Source organism: Procambarus clarkii, chromosome 47 (genome assembly GCF_040958095.1).
Source record: "Procambarus clarkii isolate CNS0578487 chromosome 47, FALCON_Pclarkii_2.0, whole genome shotgun sequence".
NCBI classification, from domain to species: domain Eukaryota; kingdom Metazoa; phylum Arthropoda; class Malacostraca; order Decapoda; family Cambaridae; genus Procambarus; species Procambarus clarkii.
Window position 1 is genome coordinate 17832206 of NC_091196.1, and position 14626 is coordinate 17846831.

At 40.1% G+C, this 14626-nt stretch overlaps 1 protein-coding gene across 5 annotated transcripts in view; it reads left to right on the top strand.

Annotated features, from left to right (window-relative positions):
- The window catches only part of LOC123762884 (uncharacterized), a 52615-nt gene that overhangs the window by 32600 nt on the left and 5389 nt on the right, over positions 1 to 14626 (top strand). The window contains exons 1-3 of one of the 5 annotated variants that reach the window (XR_011222258.1): positions 736 to 1728; positions 2227 to 9487; positions 9986 to 10325. Coding sequence is in view for 1 of the 5 variants with exons in the window: in XM_069302009.1 (XP_069158110.1) it covers positions 10202 to 10325 (124 nt within the window). In the remaining 4 variants the exon portion in view is untranslated. Of the gene's footprint in view, positions 1 to 735; positions 9488 to 9985; positions 10326 to 14626 lie in introns of those variants that run through there. The other 4 variants (XR_011222260.1, XR_011222261.1, XR_011222259.1 and 1 more) reach the window with 4 other exon arrangements.

The following is a 14626-nucleotide window of genomic DNA, read 5'->3' on the forward strand; positions in this document are numbered from 1 at the left end:
GGTACTTTCCGGTGGTCCCTCACTACATACTGGTACTTTCCGGTGGTCCATCACTACATATTGGTACTTTCCGGTGGTCCCTCACTACATATTGGTACTTTCCGGTGGTCCATCACTACATATTGGTACTTTCCGGTGGTCCATCACTACATATTGGTACTTTCCGGTGGTCCCTCACTACATACTGGTACTTTCCGGTGGTCCCTCACTACATATTGGTACTTTCCGGTGGTCCATCACTACATATTGGTACTTTCCGGTGGTCCATCACTACATACTGGTACTTTCCGGTGGTCCCTCACTACATATTGGTACTTTCCGGTGGTCCATCACTACATATTGGTACTTTCCGGTGGTCCATCACTACATATTGGTACTTTCCGGTGGTCCATCACTACATACTGGTACTTTCCGGTGGTCCCTCACTACATACTGGTACTTTCCGGTGGTCCATCACTACATATTGGTACTTTCCGGTGGTCCCTCACTACATATTGGTACTTTCCGGTGGTCCATCACTACATATTGGTACTTTCCGGTGGTCCATCACTACATATTGGTACTTTCCGGTGGTCCATCACTACATACTGGTACTTTCCGGTGGTCCCTCACTACATATTGGTACTTTCCGGTGGTCCATCACTACATACTGGTATACTGTACTGTGAACACCTCCAAGAAGAAGTGCCGTTAAGAAGAGAGAGAGTGGAGACACTGTGGAGGAACAGATAACCGTCTGTGTGTCCTCCTGTGGGAAATTTTTACCCACCATATCTAATAATCATCTAAGAAATGTATAATTTCTATATCATATCTAAATCGTATCAAAAATCATATTAGAATCATGAAAAATTCATTATATAGCTTGATCCTGGATGACAATGGCACCATGAACACGTACGCAACAGGGGCCCCTTTTGATGCCTACGTGACTTTGTACATGATCTTTCAAGGATCCAGAAGCTTCTAGAAGGACTTCTTAATTAAAAAACTATTGGAACATTGATTCAACTTCCGGTAGGATTAAAAATCGAATCCTTAATAAGAATCAGTGGTACTTTCAAATACTACTTATAATCTTTAAATCTTATATCTAATTATATTATAATCACATCTTATCTTAATCATAAGTCTAGACTGTAAAAATAATCAATCAATATTCATTGAAGGCTACCGTGCTCAGAGAGCATGGTAGGGCGATGGGGGGGAGTGAAGCGCCCACCAACAAGCCCAGCGGCACTCCGCGTTTGTTTACAAATGAGTGAACAAGTGACTGATCCTTAGCGAACATTACCAGCTCAAGGACACCTTATCTAACATTTTTATCGCCAGTGAATACTCTCTAGAACTGGGGGAGTACCTGGACAATATCTACAAGGAAAATCCGTGAACATTCACATAAAATAGAGTGTATAGTGGAGATCAGTGACACGGTTTCCTCCACCTTCATTCATAAACTTTTATCTCGAATCATTCTTCTGCAACTGCAGGATAATCACGTAGCAACGCTACCAGATCATCATACAGCAACGCTGTAGCAAAATATCGTGCCTAAACTCGACAAGAGAGTTAATCAGTCTGGCAAACTTGTCAGACAGGCACCCCGACTGGCAGAGAAGTATATTGAAGGTTATTTGGTATATGATTGGCCAATTGTATGCTTGTGTAGCTTTAATATCCTATAAATCTGTCTGTTGGTTAAAAAGCGAGGCAAAGCCTCACATTTCGGTACGTTTATTAAAATTGTAGTGTAGCTGTGAATCTTATCCAAGCACTGAACCTCATGGGTGTCCATTGTGTCAGAAAATAATTCAGCCTCAATAAGTAAAAACCTCACAAGTGTCCATAGCGTGGGAAGAGATTCACTCAAGCTAACTGTATCATATAAATTGAATATGTCTGCATATATTTGAATATATAAATTAAGTTATCAATAGCTTGCTTAGTTATTTATAAGTTATCATATAAGTTCATTTAATTGAATATAATTTCTAGTACTAAGTTAATAGTATTAAGACTACATTTAAGGTCATTTATTTATACTTTTACAATTTAATTTGTTGTTTATAGTATAAGTACATATTGGCTGTTAAGTTATGGTACTAGGTTAGACTATGTATGTTTAAATCTCTGATTTAAACAGAGCCAGTGTTCAGTCAGATAACTGAATTTATCAAATCTTATCCTTGTATAAAATACAAGCTGATGTGAGATCCCTGTCTACAGGTGGATTGGAACTTCTATCAACTAGTCATTCACCCCACCTGTCCCTTACAGCCCACAGTTTGTCATTAGGAAAAGAGGATCTAGGATTTACAACCCTAGCTAGAGATTTTAGTTGAATTAATTTGCAGACAGTAAATTTTTAATTTAGTTCAGTACAAGTCCCTGGTAGTCTCCTCTTATATCAATCCCAGCAGGTTTTTCCCACATTAATGGTCCTTCGAACCTAGATATTAATGGTCCTTCGAACCTAGATAATAATGGTCCTTTATACCTAGATATTTATGATCATTCGTTTACCGAATATTTCAATGCCAAATACATAAGAAACTTCTTGATTTTGCATTGGAATAATTCTTACATATTCTGGCCTAACCTAGCTATCAGCCAATATTTGTCATAGCTATATATCTAAGTAAACATATTGTTTGCAGTGGCTTAAGCCACCATATCCATTAACTAGTAAGCATTCATAGTATTCATAGCATACTGATATTGTTTTGTGTTAAGAAACCACAGTACTTAATTATATCAGTGTCAAAGACACTGCACTGCATCTTAATCATAAAATACCATTATCTACCTCATTGTGGTAACATTACATGTATATTTAAGTGTATTATCTAGCATTATCTCTAATCTACTGATTTTCAGAGCTGCTCATTACATAATATTCTTTAAAAAAGTGTTATCATCACTGTAAGAGCATATCATTACAATCTAACTATAATCAACTGTATCAAACCCTATTCCAGGTAAAACCAGTAGACATTCTACTGTATTTTATCTAACAATTATTATGGTAACAGATTTTGTAATAACTTTGCAAAAATAGTGCCATTTACTATTTTTAAAAAATTATTACAGGATTTACCAACTTGGTGCATTCGTGCATTCGGGTCACAAATCAAATTATTACAGTACTTTTGATAATTGAACACCTGCTACAACCAGATTCCAGGGAGGAAATGAAGGACGATCTTTGGAATCATTACCTAAGTAGACAGGAAAGCTCATTTATCAAAATACATTAACATCATACATATTTATCAGAAAAAAGAGAAAAATCTCGGAATCTCCAAAACTCGGAAAAGGTCAAAATGGCTAACAGTATTCCACCAGCAGCTGAAACAGAAAAGAAAAGGACACAAAGTGTCTAAAAAAATCACTTGAATCTACAGCCTACAGACCATTTAAATCAGGTGATAGACAAATGTCATCATCACTTGGCTACAATAGTCTACAATTGGGGATTAAGACCAATCTTAATCTCACATCACAATCTGAAAGGCTAACAACACATTGACAATGTCAATACAAATATTATCATCCATCTAAGATAACTATCTTAATCCAAGAATATAGTCTTGATTACCTAATCTCATGCTTTCACTGGAGTGAAAGCAGCCTCAGAAAATCTGAAGTTAATCAAGCATCTCAAAGAGACTTACTTAATAGAAAAGGCAAAGCCGAGAAAAAAAAAGAAAAAGCAAAATGCTTCATCACATCATGAATAATGTAGATACACATTATTACAGATACAATTCATCCTTTAAGGAAATCCTTGGAGGAGTACAAGTGTTACATGCTTGTATAACCTACTTCCATGTAATTGCTTACCTACAAGTGTTACATACTTGTAACAACATCTTATCACAAAGCCAAATCTTTGATGGACTTCGAGCTTACGTACAAAGATTACGAAGCCGAGGAAAACTTAAATCTCAAGAAAAAATCCACAAAGGTGAATCCACGGACAAAAGCAAAAATGTCCAGAATGGCAGTCAAAAATCAAGGCAACAAAACTCCTCTTCTGCAAAGTGGAAACAGAATAATGTTGGCTCTTATGCTATATCCCCCACAGTTAACAGAACTGTAGGAAACCAAGCTCCTAAGACAGATAAGACAAAAGGAGCTACAAGTGCCCCAAAATGTTTATTCTGTCAAGAAGCACATACCATTTATCAATGCACAGTTTATGTAGGCCGTGCCAGTCGAATCGATCGACTGAAATCTCTGAACAGGTGCATCCGTTGTCTACGGAAGCACGATACTAGTGAGTGTATCACTCAATTGCAGAACTGCCAATATTGTCATAAAAGTGTACATCACACAGCACTCTGTGGTGATATTAACACTCAATCCAGATCACAGACTTCCAATAATCAACCTGCATCTCAGGCAAAGCCCAAAGATGATAATACCACAACAGCCGTACAATTCTGTACAGTAATGAGCAATGTCAACGACTTGGATACAGAAATTGTTACAACAGCCATATTGCCTACTGCACAGCTAGAACTATGCAATCAAGGAATTTGTATTCCAACTAGAGGCTTTTTTGATCAAGGGTCACAGAAAACCTTTATCAGTAAAAAGATGGCAGAAGATTTACAACTTAAATCTTCAAAGCAAGTATCTACATCCATATCAGGGTTTTTTACTAATTCTGGTCGTAGAACCTTTCCAGTAGTAAAACTCAATGTCTGTCTAGGTACATCCCAAAGGACAGTAGAAGCCATAGTAGTTGATAAAATTCCTACTGAAATGGAAGTGACTGGTCTGACAGCAACAATTAAATTCCTAAAAGAAAAAGGAATCCAATTAGCAGATCCTCTGCTTGAGTCTGACTACATAGGGGATATCGGAATCCTGATTGGAGCTGACTACTATCATCGATTCATTCTGGGATCAGAAGAATCTATGGGTATGAATATACTCAAATCAGCAGGAGGCATATTGATGACAGGACCTATACTAGATCTTGAACCTTCAACTCCTGAAAAATCACATCATACAGAAACTGTAATAGTGGCATGACTAGGCAAAGAACAGTCACCACTTAAAATCCCCCACATGATTGATGATGGATTAGAATCTGTACCTCAATTGTGGGAACTTGATGCCATAGGAATAATTCCTGAACAACCAAGTCCTGATGATGTCTGTGCATACAATCAGTACATAGAAACTGTACAGTACCATGATGGAAAGTACTGGGTAAGGCTACCATGGAAAATCAACCATAAAACCTTACCTACCAATTATTACATGGCTTATAGTCAATTTAAATCTCAATTAGCAAAGCTAAGAAAAAGGCCTGAGCATTTAAAACTCTATCATGAGATTATAGCTCAACAATTAAAGAATAAATTCATCGAAGTCGTGAAACATGACAATACGCAAATAGGCCATTTTTTACCACACATGGCTGTAATGAGAGAATCAAAAACAACTCCTTTACGGATAGTTTTTAATTGTAGCTCTAAATCTGGACCCCAAGGAACCAGTCTAAATGATTGTTTGCAAACAGGTCCAAGTCTAACTCAGAAATTGTATGACATACTGTTGAAGTTTAGACTTAACAAATATGCGTATTCAGCAGATATAAGTAAGGCCTTTCTCAGAGTTGGCTTGCAGGAAGAAGATAGAGACTTCACTAAGTTTCTATGGGTAGAGAACCCAGAAGATGTCAATAGTCCTGTAGTGACTTTCAGATTCTCTTCAGTTCTTTTCGGCGCGACAAGCAGTCCATTTCTGTTGCAAGCAACTCTAGATACTCATCTGAAGAAATCATCAAGTCCCTGTAAGACTGAAATCAGTCAAAATCTATATGTAGATAATTTTCAAGGGACAGTTAACAGTACTACTGAACTGTTACAATTATATCAAGAGGCCAACAAGGAGCTACAAGGTGCCAACATGCCACTACAATCTTGGGCCTCTAATAATGCAACATTGAATAATCAAATAGCAAGAGATTACCCTGAATATCACGTACCAGAATCACAAAAGGTGTTAGGTATGGATTGGGATTTAATCTCGGACACAATATCGATCAAATCTGTGCCAGTAAATTACAACATCACTACAAAAAGGGATTTGCTTTCACAAGTTAGCAAAGTATTCGACCCACTGGGTCTACTAAATCCTTTGACTATCAAGTGGCGTTTATTGGTGCAACAAGCATGGAAGGCTAAGGTTGGTTGGGATGATCCACTACCAATCCAGTTACAAAAAGCTTGGATGGAAGTAGCTCAAGAACAAACTTTAGTTGAAAGGATAATCTTTCCGAGACACATAGTCGAGGAAAATGAAGAAGTATCACTACATGTATTCGCAGACTCGTCAGCCAAAGCTTTTGGAGCTTGTGCTTACTTAGTGACTTCTAATCAATCATATCTTATCACCTCTAAGGCCAGAGTCGCTCCATTAAAAAAGAGGACTTTGCCTCAGATGGAACTAACAGCACTGCTAACTGGCACACGCTTAGCAGTGCATATCAAACAAGTCTTGTCTACCATGAACATCAAAGATGTCATTATATGGTCTGACAATGAAGCTGTCTTACAATGGGTACGAAACGACAACTGTCCAACTCCATATGTAAAAAATCGCGTCTCGGAAATTAAAGAAATTTCCGCAGGCTTTCAATTGTTGCATGTACCAACAAAGGATAATCCAGCTGATCTCTTATCAAGAGGTATGACATTTAAACAGTTTGCAAAGGCAGATATTTGGTTTCATGGGCCTCGATGGTTAGTGAATGGTAGTTGGCCTGAACAAAAGCCACACGTCATTACGACACAAACCATAACTACCACCAGGCAGCAAGCTCAAATATCAGTCTTGGATTGTACTCGTTACTCCTCGCTCATCAAATTAATCAATGTAACACAGAACGTGTTTCATTATCTCAGGAAAAAAGGTATAAAATACACTTTTCCAGATGCACTTCTCTATTGGGTAAGACAAGCCCAGAGGGAAACTTATGGGAATAACTATGAAAATCTTCCGCATAAGTTAAAACACAATCTCGGTCTGTGGATAGACCAAGAAAATCACAACATTCTGCGTTGTGGAGGGAGACTTAAACACGCAGATATTAATCTAGATACCGTGCATCCATGGCTTTTACCAAAAAATCATTGGATCACAAGGTTGATTGTGTTGCATACACATCAACAAATCATCAAACATGGAGGAGTGTTAGACACACTCACACAAATCAGACAGCAGTACTGGATTCCTCAGGGAAGACAGTCAGTCAAATCAATCTTGAAGAATTGCATGATATGCCGAAGGTACGATGCAAGAACTTGCTCTTATCCAGGGCCACCACCCCTACCAAAGGAACGAGTGGTCCATCTACAACCTTTCGAAACGACAGGAGTAGATTATACAGGAGCAATATATCTAACAGGGACTGCAGATAAGCAACCTATCAAGGCATACATCTGTCTGTTCACCTGTGCTACCACCAGGGCAGTACATCTAGAGGTAACACCCGATATGACTGCTCAATCATTTATTCAAGCTTTCCGCAGATTCGCAGCACGCCGATCATGCCCTAAGCTGATGATTTCAGATAACGGAGCAAACTTGGTAGCTGGAGAAGCATGTCTACGGGAAATCTGTTCCCATCCTGCAGTTACTTCCACACTGGAACAGCGTCATTGCAGATGGAAATTTATCCCTCCAAGAGCCCCATGGCACGGAGGATTTTATGAACGGTTAATAGGAACTGTAAAAAGATCCTTGAGAAAATCTCTACACCGTCAGAAAATCAATCTTCAAGAACTCCAGACAGTAATCACGGAAATAGAATCAAGGGTGAATAACCGGCCGTTGACTTACTTGTCTGAGGATCCTACTCAACATGAGCCATTAAGTCCTGCCCACCTAATGTATGGAAGACTTCTGACTCCAGTACCATCTCTAGTGGATGATGAGATCAGAGATCCCTCATATGTGGGTCAGAGCGAGTTGGTTCAGGGGTATAAGCATCTGTCTAGCATAATCCAAAAATGGAATGATGTTTGGACAAAAGAATATCTTACATCTCTACGAGAACATCACTATGGGGCCAACGTCCCACATAATATAGCTAATCTCCAACCTGGCGATATTGTCTTGGTAGACAGTGATGGCCCTAGGGCTGACTGGCCATTAGGTAAAGTTGTCTCAGTCCATCCAGATAGTCAGGGGATTTTGAGAATAGTCAAAATCCTGTCTAAAGGAACAACTTCCCTGAAGACATTGGACAAACTCATCCACATGGAATCAGTGAGCCAGCTGCAGTTAGATCCTGAGAGACCTCAAGACACTCTAACTCCACAAGACCCACAGACTCCTAACAGACACAATCGTCCACAACGGACAGCAGCACAAAAGTGCAAGCAAAATTTGCACTTGTATTATCAATCCAATGGAGAGTAAATAAATACATATGGTTACTATTGTCCTAAGTATTGGACTCTGTGCCAGTTCTCTCCCTCTGGAAGATGTGGGAAATTTTTACCCACCATATCTAATAATCATCTAAGAAATGTATAATTTCTATATCATATCTAAATCGTATCAAAAATCATATTAGAATCATGAAAAATTCATTATATAGCTTGATCCTGGATGACAATGGCACCATGAACACGTACGCAACAGGGGCCCCTTTTGATGCCTACGTGACTTTGTACATGATCTTTCAAGGATCCAGAAGCTTCTAGAAGGACTTCTTAATTAAAAAACTATTGGAACATTGATTCAACTTCCGGTAGGATTAAAAATCGAATCCTTAATAAGAATCAGTGGTACTTTCAAATACTACTTATAATCTTTAAATCTTATATCTAATTATATTATAATCACATCTTATCTTAATCATAAGTCTAGACTGTAAAAATAATCAATCAATATTCATTGAAGGCTACCGTGCTCAGAGAGCATGGTAGGGCGATGGGGGGGAGTGAAGCGCCCACCAACAAGCCCAGCGGCACTCCGCGTTTGTTTACAAATGAGTGAACAAGTGACTGATCCTTAGCGAACATTACCAGCTCAAGGACACCTTATCTAACATTTTTATCGCCAGTGAATACTCTCTAGAACTGGGGGAGTACCTGGACAATATCTACAAGGAAAATCCGTGAACATTCACATAAAATAGAGTGTATAGTGGAGATCAGTGACACGGTTTCCTCCACCTTCATTCATAAACTTTTATCTCGAATCATTCTTCTGCAACTGCAGGATAATCACGTAGCAACGCTACCAGATCATCATACAGCAACGCTGTAGCAAAATATCGTGCCTAAACTCGACAAGAGAGTTAATCAGTCTGGCAAACTTGTCAGACAGGCACCCCGACTGGCAGAGAAGTATATTGAAGGTTATTTGGTATATGATTGGCCAATTGTATGCTTGTGTAGCTTTAATATCCTATAAATCTGTCTGTTGGTTAAAAAGCGAGGCAAAGCCTCACATTTCGGTACGTTTATTAAAATTGTAGTGTAGCTGTGAATCTTATCCAAGCACTGAACCTCATGGGTGTCCATTGTGTCAGAAAATAATTCAGCCTCAATAAGTAAAAACCTCACAAGTGTCCATAGCGTGGGAAGAGATTCACTCAAGCTAACTGTATCATATAAATTGAATATGTCTGCATATATTTGAATATATAAATTAAGTTATCAATAGCTTGCTTAGTTATTTATAAGTTATCATATAAGTTCATTTAATTGAATATAATTTCTAGTACTAAGTTAATAGTATTAAGACTACATTTAAGGTCATTTATTTATACTTTTACAATTTAATTTGTTGTTTATAGTATAAGTACATATTGGCTGTTAAGTTATGGTACTAGGTTAGACTATGTATGTTTAAATCTCTGATTTAAACAGAGCCAGTGTTCAGTCAGATAACTGAATTTATCAAATCTTATCCTTGTATAAAATACAAGCTGATGTGAGATCCCTGTCTACAGGTGGATTGGAACTTCTATCAACTAGTCATTCACCCCACCTGTCCCTTACAGCCCACAGTTTGTCATTAGGAAAAGAGGATCTAGGATTTACAACCCTAGCTAGAGATTTTAGTTGAATTAATTTGCAGACAGTAAATTTTTAATTTAGTTCAGTACAAGTCCCTGGTAGTCTCCTCTTATATCAATCCCAGCAGGTTTTTCCCACACCTCCGACAGGTGGGTGTTGGCGGCGAGCTGCAGGTGGGGCTCAGCTGGGAGAGTGACACCAGTGACCTCACCATCAGGGTATGCCAGCTGACGGGCCTCCAGCTGCACCACCATCTGCCCGTCTGTGACACAGGTGGGTTTGGGTCGCCAGCTGCTGGTGATGGGGGGGGGGGGGGGGTGAGGTCAGAGGCGGGTGTGCACGGTGACGGGTGCCTGGGGACCGCCGGGGTCCGGGGTGATGTGTTGTGTCAATAACATTGTCATGTGCTGAGTCACAGTCATCAGGCTTGACCCCTGGGCAGCCACAGGGTCCTTCCCTCTGTCCCCTGCCCCGCTCTCTCTGTCCAACCACTTGGGCTGGACGGTAGAGCGACGGTCTCACTTCATGCAGGTCGGTGTTCAATCCCCGACCGTCCAAGTGGTTGGGCATCATTCCTTCCCTCCGTCCCATCCCTAATCCTTATCCTGACCCCTTCCAAGTGCTATATAGTCGTAAGAGCTTGGCGCTTTCCCCTGATAGGTCCCTAGGTCTGTCTCTGTGTTTCTGTGTCTCTGTGTGTCTCTCTCTCTCTCTCATGCCCATTCTCCAGGTTTGCTGAACAGTCAAGGGTTCAGCGGGCTGACCTTATGCTGTTAACAGTTTGTAATTAACATCCCGCCGTAGCAGATGCTGAGTGGAATGTTTTGTCTGAAAACTTAATAGGTTCAGAAAAAATGGTGAATTGCAAGGTACAACCCTGGTCAACCAAGCTTACCACTACAAGCTGGCTGATCTTTTTATAAGTTGCTGACCAATTACAGCTTGTCAACAGACTACAAGTCTGCTTGACTTGAAGATATATAAATATATCTTGAAGATATATTTCTACCACTTACGGACTATTCATGCCCGTGCCGCCTCTTTTTTTTTTTTTTTTTTTTTTTTTTTTTTTTTTTTTTTTTTTTTTTTTTTTTTTTTTTTTTAGATATATACAAGAGTTGTTACATTCTTGTACAGCCACTAGTACACATTTTACTGTTGCGTTAAACAGAGGCTACAGTTAAGGAATTGCGCCCAGTAAATCCTCCCCGGCCAGGATACGAACCCATGACATAGCGCTCGCGGAACGCCAGGCGAGTGTCTTACCACTACACCACGGAGACTGTAAAGCCTCTTGGGAGGCTTAGTCTTCTTAAATTATCAATCAAGAGATATGTCATTGTAACTTTGGAGTGATGGGAGAGGTGGTGTGTGTGACGGTCCTGTGAGGAGCCAACAGTCTTAACACTGTGTGGAGATAATATATCTTTAGGTAATGTGCTGTGTCTCCGCTGTTATTATACATGTGAAACTCCTCACTCGTATTATACATGTGAAACTCCTCACTCGTATTATACATGTGAAACTCCTCACTCGTATTATACATGTGAAACTCCTCACTCGTATTATACATGTGAAACTCCTCACTCGTATTACACATGTGAAACTCCTCACTCGTATTATACATGTGAAACTCCTCACTCGTATTATACATGTGAAACTCCTCACTCGTATTATACATGTGAAACTCCTCACTCGTATTATACATGTGAAACTCCTAACAGCAAGATAGGCCTAGCTTAGGAAAATTTGATGAATATATTTGCTTAATAACCTCTAGCATTAATTTGTCAAACATAACTGTCGGTTTATTAAAATCATAATTTTTTTTCAATAATTGAAAACTTTCGGTTTCAGTAGTAATTATCAAAGATCAGTCCTCGAGAAAGTCCTGGTGTGAGATTTTTCGTATTATTAACCCTTACGAGGGTTTGGTCACTGAGGCAAATGTCCTCAGTCAGACAGGACTGCATAACCCAGCACGTTAAGCGCCAGACCAGATTAATTACTTAAAACCTGGAATACTAGGTGGGAGCAGCCACCATGCAGGGTACCAAGGCACTTCCAACCCTTATCCATCAAGTCGTTGAGCTTCTCGATTGTTTAGTGCAATATTAAGGGGCACCTCAGGAGTTCTCACACCAAATTTAAATTGATGTGTGCGGCTTTGAAATGGGGTTCGAATCCAGAATCAGGCCTTTATTAAAGAAGCGCAAGAACAGTTCGATATGTTGCAGTAGGTGTGGGGAAATAATATTGGAAGGTATTGACATAGACAGTTCTTTTGCGACAATAACAATTTATTCATAAAGAACTAAATCTAATACAAAACAAAACAATCTTGATGTTACGTTAATGTTCTTAAGTGACACTTAAAAGACAACTATCCAAACAGCAAGTTTAGGGAGACGCCCTCTCTCCTCTGCCACTCTCAGTATAACACACATTACCATCTGTGTCGTTCCAGGCTGAATAATGAACTAACTTAACAATACTCTCACTTAACACTCAAGTTGCAATTAAAGTAATTGCAGCAAAAACAATTTAACAGTGTAAACAATGCAAGGCAAGTCAATGAGACAACCAACAGTAACCCGTCACTTACGTTAACAAGTCTCTCAAAGGAACAAATCACGCAATTGTGATTTCTGGGTGTAACGTCTCTCAAGACAATCAAAACATTAGTGTAGTAAACTACACTCATGAGTCTCGGTGATTAATTACGTTAATTCACTGTCAACCGGACAGTCAACAACAAAGCATTCTACGTTAATCACAATCTTCTCTCTCAGACAATTGAACAACTCAAAACAATAATTCGCTAGCCATAATTAATCAGTCATTCTGACCAATTAAGCACTCGGTGACTAATTACATTAATTATTGTTAAACAAACAGATAATTAATTGAAAATGAATTACGTTAAACAACGCTCTCACAACAGCTGGTATTAATTACCCTTAATTAACTTGAGTAATTACTGTCCAAAGGACAGATAATTAATCCAGAACAAATTACATTAACTCAACACTGTCACTCACAACAGCTCTCTCTCATCAAATCTATGTGATTTCCCTTGGTGACGTTAATTAACCCTAATTAACTTGAGAGGCGCTATAGCTGCCGTGAGGTGCAGATGTGTAGCCTGGGCTCTCTGGTAGTTGAAGTGTATGCCGCTTTCGTCGGCAGGGGGTGTGAGTGTCTCTACCCTCCCTGCTGTTCCTGGCTGGTGTGGACGTGGCGCTTTTGACATGGGCGGCCATCTTCCCCCTGTTATGAGGGTAAACTCCGTGGGTTTGGAGGTTACTGGGCGTGCAGGATATCCTGTCGTGGAGATGGTCATGTGTGACATGCTCCGTATTCCGGTCATGGAAATCTACGTTGTTGAGCTGGTAACTGCTCGTCGTGTGGTTATCAAGTTTGTAGGAGAAGCGGCGTACAGTGACTTTCTCCAACGGTACGAGGGACGTACCTTGCAGCTGCCAAATGGCACCGGATCTGTGTCTATATCGGATCGAAGCGGTGCCATGACGTATGTGAGTGTCCATGGGGCCCCCATGGAGTTTCCTGAGATGCTCCTCCGGCGTTTCTTCCAGCGGTTTGGCACCGTCGTCAGTGTGCGGATGCACTCGCTGTCTTCTGGCAAGTATGCGGGTGTGAAGACCAACATTCGTATCCTAGGGATGCGTCTGAGGTCGGACATTCCATCCTCTGTCCAGCTCTTAGGGTACTACGTATGGGTGTACTATGCACGGCAACCGCGGACGTGTTTTCGTTGTGGCCTGTTGGGCCATCAGGCTGCCAAGTGCACTGAGGCTGCGGTTGCTCCTTTGAACATGTTGCTCCTTTCCCGTCGTGTGGGGACGCGTGGCGACTACGCGCCTCGTCAGTAATACCATCTGGGTCCCCTGTTTGTGGGTGTTTGTTGCCGGGGTTCCGGAGGTTATGGCTTCCCCAGTGGATGAGCTAGACCCTAGGCGGTGGTTGCTCTGGGAAGCGTTCCATGTGCGGTTCCCGCGGGCCTGGTTCCTGGGCAAGTATGTCCACTGATTACCTGTTTCTTTGCTTATGTAGTACTGTGTGCCCCTCTGGCTGTATGTTTACCCTATTGTGCTCTGTGCTCGTGCCTCTCCCTTTGTTGCGAGGCCGGTGGGTAGTTGTGAGTGTTCTTGTTTATGTGTTTTGTGTTGTAATTGTGCCCTGTGTGGCTTTTGTTTTTTATTTATGGCTTGTATATTTTGATTTTCTTATTATATTTCATGTTGTTATATTTATGCCTTACCTGTACGTCATTATGATTGTTTTGTTTCATGTGTTATTATGTTTTGTGCATTGATTGCTTGTTTACATTGTTTTCTCTTTGAGTTCTGTTCTTGTCTTGATGTTTGCTGTTTTTCTCTAGTTATGCTTGTTGTTGTACTGTGCTGTCGGGCCTTCTGGCCAGTGGTGTTTTGTTTGGCTTTGTTAACATGTTTCCTCTGTTGTTTTATTGTATTTATTGTATTTAACTTGCATGCTTGCATGTAACAAAAAAAATAACTTCTCATTGAATCCTTAATTACCAATTAAAGATT